This window comes from Heteronotia binoei, chromosome 4 (assembly GCF_032191835.1).
Source record: "Heteronotia binoei isolate CCM8104 ecotype False Entrance Well chromosome 4, APGP_CSIRO_Hbin_v1, whole genome shotgun sequence".
NCBI classification, from domain to species: domain Eukaryota; kingdom Metazoa; phylum Chordata; class Lepidosauria; order Squamata; family Gekkonidae; genus Heteronotia; species Heteronotia binoei.
The window spans coordinates 103306062-103322492 of record NC_083226.1 but is presented as its reverse complement, the minus strand read 5'-3'; the positions used below and the strand labels follow the sequence as shown (position 1 = coordinate 103322492).

General features: G+C 43.1%; 1 protein-coding gene across 6 annotated transcripts in view; it reads left to right on the top strand.

Annotated features, from left to right (window-relative positions):
• Window positions 1–16431, top strand: part of APC (APC regulator of WNT signaling pathway) — a 113057-nt gene that overhangs the window by 52833 nt on the left and 43793 nt on the right. For 5 of the 6 annotated variants that reach the window (XM_060235601.1, XM_060235604.1, XM_060235602.1 and 2 more), the window contains 2 exons: window positions 3766–3850; window positions 4711–4912. In XM_060235601.1, the coding sequence (XP_060091584.1) occupies window positions 3766–3850; window positions 4711–4912 (287 nt within the window). The remainder of the gene's footprint in view (window positions 1–3765; window positions 3851–4710; window positions 4913–16431) is intronic. The other variant, XM_060235605.1, reaches the window with a different exon arrangement.

Sequence of the window (16431 nt, the reverse complement as noted above, 5' to 3'; positions counted from 1 at the left end):
GCAGATTCTATGGCATTGAATCCCTGCTGAGCATCCTCCCATTCCCAGGCTCTGCCCCCCGAATTCCCAGGAATTTCCCAGCCCAGAGGTGGCAACCCTAGCCCTCAGACATCTAGGTTAGCCCAGCATTACAGCATGGAATCTTGCATGCTTTCAACTCCATCTTCTTTTTTGTGTCTGTCTCTGAAAAAAAGAAAAAGAATAAATATACTTCTGTTTTTTTCTGAGGGAACAATAATTTTGCTGTTATAACATTAATGTGACTCTTACATTACTATTTTGGATTCTAATATGAAGGAATTGGCTTGCTGCTTTCCTTTTAGCAATTCAAATGCATTTCCCTACCGCTTTATATACTGTACATTGTAAAAGCCTTAAAACAGATCTGTTAGGGTAGACATTTCCTGAAAAATAACCAACCTTCCATTGTGAATAAAAGAGGTGCATGCTTTTTGAAAACTTCTATTTTACATTCTAAACAAAATAATTCTATAGGTGGTTGTTTCTGCATCAGTGGAATAGCTGAAAGGTCTTAACTATTTGCTCATTGGTGCATTGTGACTTCTACAAGCAGATCAGAAACTATAAAAGGAGATAAATCAATTTTGAGTTCTGTGGATTTTTTGCCTTCTGGCCATGCTTTTCAATTTATTTCAGTTATTAGTGAAGCTTCTAGAATAATTTGTTTCAAGATCACATAGTCTTACCTGAATTTAGGCCATCAGGCATTAATAGCCTACAAGCCTAGTGGCCTCTTAATCTAATAACTGCTGTTCATTTTCATTTTTTGGTGGTTTCATTAGTTTGCTTATTAGAGCCAGTGTGGTATAGTGGTTAAGAGTATCGGACTCAAATCTGGAGAACTGGGTTTAATTCCTTACTCCTCCACATGAAGCCAATTAGGTGACCTTGGGTCAGTCAGTTCCCTCAGAGCTTTCTCAGCCCCACCTACTTCACAACAGGGTATATGTTGTGGGGAGAGGAAGGGAAGAGTATTGTAAGTTGAGTGAAGGGTGGGATAAATGCAGTTCTTCACCTTCTTCTTCTCCTCCCTCTTCCCTCCTTGTGGGACTTCAGGTGATAGTAATCTGCCAGTTGACGAAAAGATGCAATAAAATCACAGATGACCTGTTAGCTATTCCATGGGCTGTAGTTTGAACAGATGAAGATTACAGATATCTGTAAGGGGGCACCAGGAGTATACTCTGATCCAGAGTAGCATAATTGTATGGTTTAATTGATCACAGAGGACAACATTTTCTGTAATGAAATTTAACTTCATTCTGTTTTCTCTTATAATGCTTAAATTATTCTTAAAATATAGTTTAAAAGAATTCTTTTTGAGATTTTTACAAGGTTATGGAAATAATCTGAAAAAATTTATGCAGTAGTCAAATATAGAGTTGTTCACAACTTTAATGCTACTAGCTTTTTTGCTCACAAGGTAGAATATTTGCTCACAACACTGTGGAGCTTAGAGGGAATGTTGCAGTGGTATATTATCTGCATACACATAACATTTTAATTATGTACAAAATTAGTCACATTTAAAAATAAAAGTATCTCTAATCAGAATCAGTTTCTGAAACTTCTGATTCTTAATTTCTACTGTGAGGCAGCTTTTTGGAAAATTGGAGATTTGCGCAAATTCTCTTCTCTTTCACATGTTAATTTGGTTCTTGATCAGGAGTATTTCCAAGTGTGGATCAGTTTCTTTCACATGCTATAGAATTGGGCAAATCTGAAGCAGACATAAAGCAAGAAGAGTCAGAGCCTATGCTGTGCACAGTATTGCAGGGACAGTGAGTTCTGCAGCTAAACCCAGAAGATACCTTCACTAAGAACAGTGTTCTGTACACTCCTAGCTAGTTTAACATCTTCCATTACAACTGTTTCTTGAAGCACTTCTTTGTTTTATAGTAAGCTTTCAAGTGAGATTACATCACCTTCAGTCTAATATGCAAAGGAGCTCCTGCTAGAATTCCACCCCTGTTTACTATGGTTTCCCAAGCTGCTTTTTAGTACATGCATTGTCAGGCACCAAAGCAAATACTTCACCACTCCCACCCTTTTCTGTGACTTCAAATGTTTTATTAGTAATGTATTCTGCAGTGTGTTTATTCTCTCACAAAATTTATTGTTCCTTCCCCTTGAACATTTGTCCACCATTTGTAAGTACTGCAGGATACAATGCTTCATTGATTTTTTTCCTGATCAGATAACATTATATGTTCATTTTCAGATTCTCAAACTGTTTTGCCTAAAGAATATCTACTGGGCAAATGATATAATAGCCTTAATTTAAATATATTTTCAGTGATCAGTAATGGTGTCTCAGAGGTATATATTGTTCTTGTAAGAGCTTGTTCAGTTTTTTCTTGATCTTCAGGTGTTATCTGTAAATGAGGCTATTCTTGAAAGTTTTTTGTATGCCATTGATGGAGATATCAGTTCACCATCACAAGATGAAGTTGACTGGGTAACACTTTTTGATATAGACATTACAGAAGAAACAGTGCTTCTGGATTGACACCATTTGGTACTGTTACTACTGTCGTATTGTCATCTATCACTTATGCTCATGAAAGATTTTTTTAATGTCTACGAGGCATTTTTTTACATAAAAGGATGTTTTTGATCATTCTGGTAGTATTTGGAAATTCATATTTTATTTGGTAGTGTTTGTACTGCACAGTTTTTTCCCCAGAAGGATTTGAAAAGTGGAAATGCTTCTGTATATTAGAAGATGGCTGAACCATTTTGCTGAGGGAGAGAGAAAAAGGGATATTTAAAGATCCCATGGTTACATGAACACTATTCTGCTGATGCCAGCAAGTCACAGTTTTTGTAATGGGATCTCCCCAGTGTTGACTGTGAACCCCTTCTCTCAGGAGTGATTTGTTCAGGATGTATTACAGTATTAGAAATAAATTAAATTACAAATTATGTAAAATTTATAAAACTACAATAATTGAACTATAGAAGTAAAGTTTATATTGAATTCACAATAAATTGAAACTTGTTCATTTCCAGCTGGATGCTGTTTTCTTCCTTCTGTGGCTACTTGTTAAAGAGAGCTCAGTTCCAAGTGAAACTTTCAAAATTTTCTCTGAGACTTTGGTGCAGTTTCTGTGTCCACCTCTCTGTTTTTCTCTCCTCTAAGGCAAGGCAATAAGATACTTGTTCCTCAGTCTTCGGTTATGTCTCACAGTGGCTGAAGGGAGAAGTGAAAAGGACAACAGGAGGCATATAACAGTTGAAAGGCAAAGCCCTGCATTCTCCCATCATGAAAATTAGTTATTTTTCTAGGTACAGAAAAGCTGAGATTTAAGAGCCAACCTTGTCTTTAAAAACATTTCACTCATTAAAAAAAATATTCATAGGAGTTTTTTTTTCATTATTCCCCCAAATTATAATTTTTTTCTGTTGGGAATATAAAAAACAGATTTTCCTCCTGAATTTTCCTTTTTCTCCCTAGTTACGATTCAGTGATGGGATATTACCAGAAATGTGAACATCAGCTCCCTCCTTTTGTACTGTAATTGGTTTGCATAGCTGGAACTTTGAATGCTTTGAATGTCTTATTCTAAACCTGTTCATTGAAAAGTCTCATAACTTTCAGCTAGAGTGGCTAGCCAAGCTTGGTGGAGAAAATAATGTAAGAATAACTGATGGAATCCAGCCATTCTGCTGGTGAGGGTGAAGCATTGCAGAACCTTTTGTATCCCATTTGGTGTGTTTCTTAATAACATTGATGTATTCTAGGAGGTGCTAAAGCAGCTGCAAGGAAATATTGAAGATGAGGGAATGGCTTCATCAGGACAGATTGATTTGCTGGAACGTCTTAAAGGTAACTTGGAAGAGGTCTCTCTGTTTGAGCAATCATTCATATAAATAAATCTTTAGCTTAGGTCAGCAGTAGCATAGTTCTATATTATTTGATTCTGTTCTGTTCTTTAAAAGCCTGTGAGATGAAAATGCAGTTGGCCATGGAAACTGTCTGCAGTCATACTCAGATTTGACGCTACCTAGCAGTACAAACTTAAGGAACATGTCTCAGGCATAACGATGGCACTACATACACAAACACACACTCATGTCATTCACACAATGTGAAATTTTTTTCTTTAATATGTAAGCAAACATTTTATTATACCTTGATTCAAATTTGGTAGAGCTGCCAGGAGTCAAATGAAGCAGCATCACAAGTTGGTTATTTTTTTGAGTAATAATATGTAGGAATGTCACACGACTCAGGGTTGAGGATCTCGCACCAGTCTGTCCATGCTGTCTGTGCAGTCTGAGAGACAGTGGCTGTGTTGCTTTATTCTTATACATGCTTTTACACAATCATTTACTAGCATTATACAGAGCAAGGAAATCAGCTGTTTACCTTAGCTGTCTATCCCAAATGTGTATTCCAGGAAGGGGGTGAAAAGTCAGCACATTCCAAGACCCTCAGCATTCTTGCGTAGGGCAAAGTACAGGAAGGTTTAAGCTTCCCTTCTAAGTCTACAGATGAAATCAGGGCAAGGTTGGTTTGCCAATCCGTTGCCCTTTCCTTCAATAATATACCGACCAATTTTATTAAAGGTTGATATTTGCATAATATTTTGCTTTTAAAATTTGCTCTCTTTTTTTTACTGGAGGTGGAGGTTCATGTGACTGATTAAGGTATACATGGAATCAACAGTTTTTCTGTTTACTCAGAATTGAACTTAGACAGCAACAGCTTCCCTGGAGTGAAGCTACGGCCAAAGATGTCCATGCGTTCATATGGCAGCAGAGAAGGATCTGTATCCAGTCGTTCAGGAGAGTGCAGTCCTGTTCCCATGGGATCATTTCCCAGAAGAGGATTTATGAATGGAAGCAGAGAGAGCACTGGCTATCTAGAAGAGCTAGAGAAAGAAAGGTAACCTTTATCGTCTAATTTCTGGATGACTTTCTGAAAAAGTGACGTTTTCAATGAATTGCAAGCCTAATTTGGAAAATGTTTATATAGTGTAACTGCTTCTGTTGCATGCACATGGAACTGATGTGGTGTTACATATCTGTACCTGGACTAGCATGGGCAACTCTTGCTTAATAAAGAAATTATGAGCAAGCTGTTGCACTATAGCTGCCCTTTGGAATGCTCATTTCTTTCATTCTGTTCAGGAGTGCAAACGTCTGCAGATATTCTCATTCTTTTTCTGTTTTATAGCTGCTGATTCCTTATTGCATGCTTATTTGCAAGTATTGAGGGCTTGAATCAAAAAATTCTGTGCCCAAGTTTGCCAACTCCTCTCTTGCCGCAGAGTTTCATCCCTCACAGGGGCACCTGATATGTAAGCCAGAATGGCTCCCTGTATCTCATGACTTTTCAGGTAGAATAGGAGAGAATACTGGGAAACAGCCCTGGTGCCCTAATCAAAATGATTTCTGCTCTCATGGAGAGATCTCTATATGTAAGTAATTGTTTATAGTATATTTTTTCCCAAGTGAGTCATACAAATGGTTTATTTATGGCAATATATGTTGCTGAAAGATGCAAGAACAGTAGCAAATCCATTCAGAGTCTCTTCCATTGTAACCCAGAAGTTCTGAAACAGTTTACTGCTGCAACATAACTTTGTATGTATCTGTGGCTTCTTAATTTGTGTGGGCCATGGTAACTTCTACAAAACTTCAGCTGTAAAAATGCAGAGTATGAATGACACTGCAGAGTTCAACAATAATATGTACCAAAGCATATAAGACAAAAGCAAATGTCATTCAGCATAATAATATATTTACAATTCTGGATTGGTTTGTACAGCTTTTTGTTAACTTTGGCAAAGATGGAATAAAATAAGTTAAAGAAAGGTAGCTATCATTATTAGATATATGCTGCCAAGAGGCATCAAAAATGAAAATTTAATTTTTACTCTGAAGTTTGCTGCCTATCCAAGGAGAAGTAAAGTAAAATTATCACTTAGCACATTGAAATTTTAAAGGAATTCCATTACAAAATCTAAAGTTTTGCTGTCATTAAATCAGTAGAAGCAGGGCTCATTTTGTAGCAGGAGCTCCTCTGCATATTAGACCACACACCCCTGATGTAGCCAATCCTCCAAGAACTTACAAGGCTCTTATATCAGGGCCTACTGTAAGCTCTTGGAGGATTGGCTACATCAGGGGTGTGTGGCCTAATATACAAAGAAGCTGCTGCTGCCACAAAATGAGCCCTGAATAGAAGACTTCCAAGATTTTTTTCCCAGAGAAACTTTGGGATTGGCCTAATTTAGAATTGTAATTATGATTTACAGGGCTTTTTTAGTAGAAAAGCCCAGCAGGAACTCTTTTGCATTTTAGGCCACACACCCCTGATGTCACCACTGTTTCACACATGGAATTTTTGTAGAAAAAGCCCAGCAGGAACATTTGCATATTAGGCCACACCCCTGGCACCAAGTCAGCTGGAACTGGGTTCCTGTGTGTTCCTGCTTAAAAAAAAAAGCCCTGATGAATTGATATATATTTAGATGATATACTTCTCCAGTGGTCCCAGGAGTGGGCCAGTCCTCACTCTTGGGATCATAGCTCCTCCATTTCGATTGCAGGGCTTAACAAACTTTGAGCCGAAGGGGAGGTGCTTGATCCTCAGAAGTCAGTTTGTTTAGCCCTGCAATCGAAGCAGGACGTGCTTTAGAGCCCTTTGAGGCTCTTGACCCGAAATTTAAAAAAAAAGAAGAAGAAGAGAAAGAAAGAAAGAAAGTTCAATGATTAATTACCTGATCTCAGTGGCAAAGGAATCTCCTGGCAAGGGAGAAAAGTCCAGCCGCTGTTTTTTCTTCGAGGGAGCAATCCCTCCCGCACTGAAAGAGAGCGCCTGATTAGCCTCACAACAGAGGCACGCGTTCGCGCCTTTTCATCTTCCGGCCTCCTTCCAGCTCGGTAGGCGTGCCTGGGGCTGTAAACCGATCTTCCCCTTCAGCTCCCAGCAAAGGCACTCCGGCGATCCCGGGGGCCTGCGGAGCAGCAAATCGAAGGGAAGGCTCAGAGGGAAGCCGGACAAAGGGAGAGGACTCGTGAGTTTCACGCTGCCCTCCCAAAGCACCGCAGACAGCGCGATCGGTGCGATAGTTCCTGGAAGGGAACACAAAGTTGTGGTAAGCCTGGCAAAAGTGGGGGGAACCCTGGAGGGTCCCTAGGGGGAGAGGAGGTCTTTAGACCTTACCCAAGCCCCTTGCTTTCCCGCGGCTCAAGCTGATGGGGGTTGAAGGTCTCTGGGTTTCAGACGTCTTTTTCTCAGCCTCCCCCCCCCACTCCACCCCTCACTCCCTTCTTTCCTGCTGTCTTTCCAGTTTACTCCTGCATTCAGGAGGGGTGGCCCTATCTGATATGGCCCCTGGGAAAGGGAGTTAAAACCAGGTTAATGCTGGTGGGGGGGGGGAAGGTTTTTTGGCGGGAATGGAAGCCATTTTGCATATGCTTCTTGTGTTCTATAGGGCCACTCATTCTAAGATGGCCGCCTCCACCAGATTTCCCATGGGAGCAATGTTGGAGGAGGGAACACGTGAGTTGGAGTTGGCTGATTCTCCAGCACAGGAAGAGGGGACAGAAGATCATCAGACTGATACCTCAGCAGATGAAGCTAAGTCTAATCTTCTTGCTTGGATTCAAGAGCTGGTCAAAAAAGAGGTTCAGGCAGCCTCTGCTGCCACCCCAACTCCTTCACTTAAGAGGGCAGCCAAACAGAAACACAGGGAGGTAGATAAGGAAAAGGAAAGTTTTCCCATAAGGCCTCCCAAGCGCAGTAGGTTTGAATTGCATCCCGTGTCCTCTGATCAAGAAGAAGAGGACTCTGACTTGTCTGATGGCTCTTCGTCACCAGATACTGGGGAACTCTCTGAGGAAGAGGAGGGGGCAGCCTCTGCTCACTCCAAACTGTTTCCTGCAGACGTGTATCCACGCTTACTCCCAAAAGTTATTAGAACTTTACAGATACAGTATACTCCAAAATCTAAGGATGAGGAGGATGCTGAGTTCCCTGCAGCAATAGAGGATATCATTCCCAAGTCAGGTTCAAAACCTCTACAGGTTTCTTTGCCCTCTGGGTTCTTCTCTATAATCAGATCTGAGTGGGAACATCCAGCCAAGCCTAAGACGGTTTCCTCAAATTTTTCTAAGTTCTTCTCCTTTATCCCAGAGGCGACCAGGAGGCTGAAGCTACCAGTGGTAGATGACTCCGTCAACAGTTTGGCCTCTAACTCCATACTGCCTATGGATGCAGATGGGATGCCAAGGGATCCGACAGACAAGCAGGCTTTACGTCGTGATTTTGAAGCTTCTGCTAGTTCCTTAAAAGTGTCAGCTACCATGTCTCTTTTCTGTAGGGCTTCATACATGTGGCTCTCTGATCTAGCTAAGAGGGAGGATCTGCCTAAGGATGTTAAGGACTCACTTAAGAAAATTACGCTAGCTACTGCCTTTGCATCAGACTCTACCCTTGAAGCAGTTCAACTATCGGCTAGGGCCATGGCCTCCAGTGTGACGGCTAGAAGGAATACCTGGCTACGTAATTGGGATGCGGACCCCTCAGCTAGAGCTAAAGTGGCTGCGGTTCCCTTTAAAGGGGCCTCACTCTTTGGGGAGGGCCTAGATAGATACCTCATAGAGGATAGGAATAAGAAAAAAGTACTGCCCTCCAAGAGACGTGACAACAGAACAAGACAACGATTTCAGTCCTTTCGTGGAAATCGGAGAGACTCAAGACAAACTCCCTTCAAGCAATACAGAACAAAGTGGCAACCAAAGACCAGAGACGGCAGAGCTTCCTTCGGTGGAAAACGAAGTCAACCCATTAAAGGACAGAAGAAGCCTACATCAGCATGACTGGGCGGGTCCATTGGACCTAAGTGGGATAGGGGGACGGCTTCAGAGATTCTCCCACGTTTGGCATCAAACGATCTCAGACAGATGGGTGTTGGACACAGTTACCTACGGTTACTCCCTGGAATTTTATTCACCTCCACGACGCCGTTTCCTGGAAGTACAGAACTCAGTCTCTAGAGAAACATCATACCTTGCTGATGGCCATCGACCATCTGATTCAGATAGGAGCCATAGAACCGGTCCCGGAGTTGGAAAAATTTCAAGGCACATATTCAGTCTTCTTTGTAGTTCCCAAAAAGAACGGAGACGTTCGGGCGATATTGGATTTGAAGTGGGTGAACAAGTTGGTAGTTACAAAGAAGTTTCGGATGGAGACTCTGAGATCCATACTACTGGCTGTCCAACGGGGAGACTTCATGGCCTCCATAGATCTGTCAGAAGCCTACCTTCATATCCCTATCGCCAAGGGACATCGCAGGTTTCTTCGCTTCTCCTACGACGGGTGTCATTACCAGTACAGAGCCCTGCCCTTTGGCTTAAAGTCTTCGCCAAGAGTGTTCACAAAAGTCTTAGTCACCCTTGTGGCGCTCCTCCGGTTACAAGGGGTTTCTCTGTTTCCGTATCTGGACGACATTCTGGTCAAGGCCCCGTCGGCGGAGCAAACGAAACAAGACCTGGATCTGACCATAAAGACCCTCAGATCCCATGGGTTTGTGATAAACCTTCAGAAGAGCTGGCTTCAACCTTCCCAGTCTCTGACACATTTAGGGGTTCAGATCAACTCCAGCTTGGACAGGGTTTTTCTGACTCCAGAAAGGCAGTCAAAGATCTTGCAGCTGATGTTGGAAGTCCAGCAACGGAAGCAAGTCAAGTTGATGCTGCTGGCAAAGTTGCTGGGAATGATGGTTTCGTGCCAGGATGTAGTTCAGTGGGCACGGTTCCACACGAGACCTCTCCAGAAGTTCCTTTTACCCTTCCAGAAGCAGATAAGTACCAAAAGCCCGATTTCACTGACATTACCAGCCAATCTGTTAAAAGATCTCGAATGGTGGCAAACTACCGATCGCTTTTCCTTGGGACAGGAATTGCGGGAGCCCAAAAGGGTGGTGGTAACCACGGATGCCAGCCTTTTTGGCTGGGGAGCTCACATGACCGGAGCGGTAGCGCAGGGTCAGTGGAATGTCCGAGAGGCCAAAGAAAGTATAAATCTTTTGGAATTGAGGGCCATACGACTGGCCATGCTTCAGATGGAAAAAAGAGTGATGGGGACTCATGTACTGATTCAGACAGACAATATGACGGCAAAGGCCTATGTGAATCGTCAAGGAGGCACCAGGTACCAGAAGCTTCAAGTCGAAGCACAGGTCCTGTTCACATGGGCAGAAGTTCATCTTCAGTCCATCAAGGCCGTCCATGTGGCAGGAAAGGACAACGTGGTAGCGGACTGGCTGAGTCGGCCATCACTGGACCAGTCGGAATGGGCTCTTCATCGCGAGACGTTTCGAGACATTTGTCAAAGATTCTGGCTCTGTCGATACATAAGGATCTCTGCGTTTTCCATCAGGACAAAGTAGTGCTTCGCACTGATCCAACATTCATTCCGAAGGTGAACTCACGGTTTCATAGGGCGGAAGACATTGTGCTTCCTTCTTTCTGCCCTAATCCAGTTCACGAGACAGAGAAGTTGTGGCACTGTTTGGATGTCCGTTGGGCCCTTAGTTTCTATCTGGACAGGACCAAAGGGTTTCGTCAATCTGACTCTTTGTTTGTTTCCTTTAGGGTCTCAAACAATGGACGCAAGGTATCAGCCTCCACCATTAGTAGGTGGATCAGGGGGTGCATTTGGGAAGCTTACAAGGCAAAAGGCCTGGAGCCACCGGTCGGGGTGACAGCTCACTCCCTCAGGGGAACAGCCACTTCAGCGGCCTATAGGGCTTTTCCTTCCCTGGAGGTAGTGTGTGTAAAGCGGCAACTTGGAAGTCGGTTCACTCCTTCACTAAGCACTACAGGATTGATAAGGCGGCCTCGGCTGAGGCTGCGTTTGGGAGAAAGGTACTGCAACACGTGGTTTCGGGACAAAGCTGAAGTGCCCACCCTGGGACAAGGCTTTTTTACGTCCCTAGAGTGAGGACTGGACCACTCCTGGGACCACTGGAGAACGGAAGATTCTATTCACTTACCGTGAAGTCTTCCTTCTCTGTGGTTCCGGAGTGGTCCAGTCCTACCCACCCAGTTGTGTCGGGGGGTATCAGCTTTGGGCCGGAACGTCGGAGTTGGAAGTCATTAATGTGTTAGGGATGTTACCAAGTTGGTTATTTGGTCCCTCCGTGGAGCCCCTTAGGAAAGGGCCCAGGATAAGCTCTGGAGGGAGGGTACCGTGTTTAAATTTCCCTAGAGGGGTTTTTTCTCCTGTTTTGTTTGGAGTTATACTTAGGGAGGTGTGATAGCTGGTGGAAGAACTGACTTCTGAGGATCAAGCACCTCCCCTTCGGGTCAAAGTTTGTTAAGCCCTGCAATCGAAATGGAGGAGCTATGATCCCAAGAGTGAGGACTGGACCACTCCGGGACCACAGAGAAGGAAGACTTCACGGTAAGTGAATAGAATCTTCCGTTCATATCGTATTGCTCCTAATAAAAGTTTCAGATTGTCACATTGTTAAGAATGGAAGTGTTAGCTGAACAGTCAGCTGCTTCAGCTGTTCTATTTAACTTCTTGTTATAATAATAATAATAATAATAATAATAATAATAATAATAATAGTAGCAGTAACATTAAAAACAACTTCCTTAGTAAAATACAAACGGAAATTTGAGCACTTGTGTATATATATAAATATCTTCATCAAATGTACAAATTTTAAAACTTTTTATTTACGAGTGAAAATTTCCTAAATAAAATAACCAGATTAACCTAATCTAGTTTACTCACCTGTCTCAAACACAGACCATAACCCATTTGTTCTTGCCACATCTTCATTTCTCTGAAAATCAATAAATCTGATTAATATGTAGGCATCTTTAACATTAGTGAGTCAGTCCAATTTCTTTGGGGTGTCTTTGTTTCCACATTTTCATAAAAGTCAGCTGGGCTGCAGTCAGTCAGTTTAAAATTGTTGACTTTCAGAATCTCTGGATATATATTTCAGCAGTTTCAGGTGTAAATGAGACCACAGTCTCCACGCCTTGCCCTCAGAGTGCCATTATTGCATTCCAAAATTCTTTAGCTCATTTACATGTTAATTGCATGGGGAATCCCCTAGAGGATTTTCAATACAAACAAGTGCTATCCAAGGAAATTTAAATTTTTGCTAGCCTCCAATGGGATAGATGCCACTGGTGTGAAGTATTTCGTTATGTCAAGAAGTTGACTGGGAATAAGGAGATGTGTGTGAATAGATTTCATCTGCCATCTCTCATAATTGAGATTTTTGTTCCATTTAATATGATAGTTATTTTATTTAAAACGTATATATTTTATTAAGCAAGAGACAGTTTAGCTCATAACATTTGTGCCTAGTTAAATCTAATACAACAAAGATTCCTTCTAATATTTCTGGTTGCTCATCTACATATAGTGAGTGAGACTATGATCTGTCCAGTTTCTGATGCATGGTTGACATATGCACAGTCATTCTATTTTCAAACTGACTGAGTCTGAACAAGACAGCCAAAGAATTGAAAAAAGCCTTATTCAAGGAGAGAATTGGATATGGTAATATGCAGTATGTACTGTGTGAATTAAGTTGATGGGAATTGTTCTTTTGTACATTTCTCACTGCTGTTACTAAAACGGAATGGAAAATGTGAGATTAGGCAAAGGATTGTAATACAACCCCTGGAGGATTCAAATATTAATATAAATGTGTTCATTATATAGTATGCTTCATATTCCATAATATTGTATTCTATTAATTTAAGATTTTTAGTCATTGTACTCATAACCATGTGCCCATATTCAAGAATACATTTTATGTATTTCTTCATGGTCAGTGCAGACATACCTGTGCTTCTGTGCAAGGCATCTTTAGAAATTTCTGGAGCAGGGGTGTCGAACTCATTTGTTATGAGGGTCGGATCTGACATAAATGAGACCTTGTCAGGCTGGGCCATGTGTGTTTCTATTTAAGATTAGGTAGCAGAGATATAAACTTTATAAAGGACACAAAGAAACACAATTAAAGATTTTTCAAAAAAACACTTTAAAAAGTGCTTAAAATGTTAGCGCTTTTGGTCTTTAAGGTGCTTTCTTTGTATTTCTTCCATGGGCTCCAGGGAACCAAGCAAAGGGAAGCTCTGGCTCTTTCCTTCCGCAGGGGACCAGGAGGAGGAGGAACCTCAACCAGTAGATGGGAGAGAGGCTTGGCTCAGTAGCTCTGCTGTACAATTGAGAGTGCCTAGCAAAGCAAGCTATCCCTCTTCCCCTAGGGAGGAGCCTCAGCCAATGGAGGAAATAGAAACTTTCCTCTGTAGCGCATGTGCTATTGAGCAAGCCTGGCAAAGCAAGCTGTGATGCAGAAGAAAGCGAGAGAGAGAGAAGGAAGCAGATGAGTTGCTTGCAGGCCTGACAGGTGCTCCCCAGAAGCCTGATCCAGCCCTCAAGCTGCACATTTGACACCCCTGCTCTAGAGTGAAGTTAAAATGTTTTTCTGTATATTGGTACACATGCCGTAAGTATGCACAGTTCTCTCTTCCTGCTTCATTCTTTTCTTTTGCCACAGCAAAAGAGAAATTTATCTCCCCGCATTTTATATAGGCTTTCCTTTTCTCCTGTCCGGTTTTCTCCTGCATGCAGGGTTGTGTATCTTTTGCATGCTGGACCACATGCAAGAAGTTTTTGTGGTATGAAAGCAAATTGCTCAAATTCATACTTTACCTTCTTAGTTAAGGGACACAAGGTAAAATAAGAGATTCCACCGTCATTGCTGGATCAAACTATGAATCTTTGGATGTACAATTGGTGGGGTGTTTCTCAGAAAGTTACATCCCCCAAAGCATGTCTGTTTTCCCCAGATGGTAGTCAGATTTAGCTTTAGTTGAGGCTGATCCCTAAAGTATTCAGGGGGAGCTAGTGCTCAGTTCTTTACTGAGAGCCTTACCATACTTATGGGACAAGTGCTGCACTCACTTCCCTTAATGATCATGCTATTGGTATGAAGAATGTAGCGCTTATGATGGTGACTAGGACGAGTATTCCATTGTCTTGTTGAGACTTCTGTTATCAAGGCCTATTTAATAGTACTTTCCTGACTACTAAAGTCAGTGGCTTTGAAGTTGCAGTCCCCAACTGAGGATTTTGTGTTTCCCTGATGAGGCATGAGTAGTGAGAACCATATCGCCCAAGAGCTGCCAGTGGACCTCTAACTTCAGAGGCCTCTGTTCTATAGACCACAAGCACTTCTGCACCAGTGCCATCCCCTGGGCATTGAGGTATCATAGGCTTTTAGTCCTGGGGGACTTAATGTCTATGCTTAGGACGCAACCTTCTTGCAGGCTAAGAACCTAATGTAGTCAATGATGATGTTAGGGTTCTCCCAGTTTGTTTTGACTCCCACACATCAAGTGAGATACATGCTGGATCTTATCTTTGCCTCAGGGATTATGGTGGACCATATTACCACAGATATGGTGCCATGGTCGAACCACTTTGCCTTGAAGGCCTAGCTATGCGTTCCTGACCCTCTCTGTTTAGGCAGCGAGTGCCTGATGAACCCTAATGCATTCCAAAGGTATCTGCAGGATCTGATTCCCCCTGGCAGCCCGTTGGATGGCCTAGTGGAAGATTGGCATGTTCGTCTTTCTGAGGCCATCGATGTGGTCACCCCCCAGCGCTTTATGATCATTCAGCTTCCTGGTATTCCTTGGAGCTGAGACAAATAAAGCAGTAGCTAAGACGGCTAGAGAGAGCGTGGTAAAGAGTTCGTGATGAGGCTACGAGAGCATCTTATAGATCCTTTGTTCAGACCTATGAGAGGGCTATGAAGGTCACAAAGAAGGAGTTCTATGCGGCCTCCATTGCATCTGCAAAATCACGCCCTGCCCAATTATTTAGATTAATTCGGTCTGACTTCTTTGCCTCAAGGCACTCCAAATGCTAGAGAATTGGCTATTTGCAGATAAAATTCCATTGCTCCACCACAACCTCCGAGCCGCTTTTGATACAATTTGTGAGCTGGAGGCCCCTTGTCCGTCCTTTGGTCCGGTCTTGGACCACTTCAGCCTGCTCTCTCAGAAGAAGGTTGACAAGATCCTGGCGGCTGTGAAACCAACCACTTGCCCCCTTGATCCCTGCCCATCATGACTGATTAAAGCCAGTGATGATGAGGTTGGGATTCCCCTGTGTGAGATTGTTAACACATCCCTGCTAGCAGGGATGTTCCCAATGGCTTTGAAGGAGGTGGTGGTTTGCCCTCTCCTGAAAAAACCATCTTTGGATCCTATGGTCCTTACTAACTACTGCCTAGTATTGAACTTACTGTTCCTGGGCAAGGTAGTGGAGAAGGCAGTGGCAACGCAGCTCCAGGCTTTCTTGGAGGAAACTGATATCCTGGACCCCTTCCAGTCTGGCTTTTACCCTGCCCATGGAACAGAAACAGTGCTGGTCGCCGTAGTGGATGATCTCCAGAGGCATCTGGATCGTGGCGGATCGGCGCTGCTGTTACTCTTAGATCTATTGGCAGCATTTGATATGGTCGATCATGAGGTGTTGGCCCACCGCCTTGCTGATGTGGGGATTCAGGGATTAGCTTTACAGTGACTAACCTCCTTTCTGCATGGTCGGGGACAGAGGGTGGTTTTCGGGGGGGAATTGTCCCTGTGGCACCCACTCGAATGTGGAGTGCCACAGGGGGAAATCCTTTCCCCAATGTTATTTAATATATATATGCACCCCCTCGCCCAGATGATCCTGAGATACAGGCTGGGTTGTCACCAGTATGCTGATGACACCCAGCTCTATTTGCTTATGGATGGCCATCTGGACTCTGCTCCTGAGGAACTGGGTGAGGCATTGCAATCCATGGCTGATTGGTTATGTCATAGCCGACTAAGTTAAATCCATCAAAGATGGAAATCCTGTGTCTGGATTGGGGGGGGGGGGGGACTGGGATCAGGCTCCTCCCCTTCAATAGTACTCCATTAATGCCATTGACAGAGGTGAAGAGCTTGGGGGTATTCCCGCGATGCCCCTTTATATATGGAGGCCCAGGTTGCCGCCACTGCAAATGCTGCCTTTTTCCATCTGAGGCAGGCGCTGTAGTTGGTCCCCTACCTTACCTCCCATGATCTAGCCACAGTAATTCATGCAGTGGTCATCTCCAGATTAGACTGTTGTAACTCTCTCTATGTGGGGCTACCCTTGATCCTGCTCTGGAAACTCCAGCAGATGCAGAACACAGCAGCCTGTTTGTTGCCATTGAGGCCATTGAAGATACTGCATGAACTGCGCTGGCTACCCCTTGAGTACCGGATCCATTTCAAGGTGTTGGTCCTTACCTTTAAGACCCTTTATGACCTGAGGTCTGCATATCTTCGGGATCACCTCTCCCCATATAAGCCCCCTGGGCTCTGAGGTCTGCT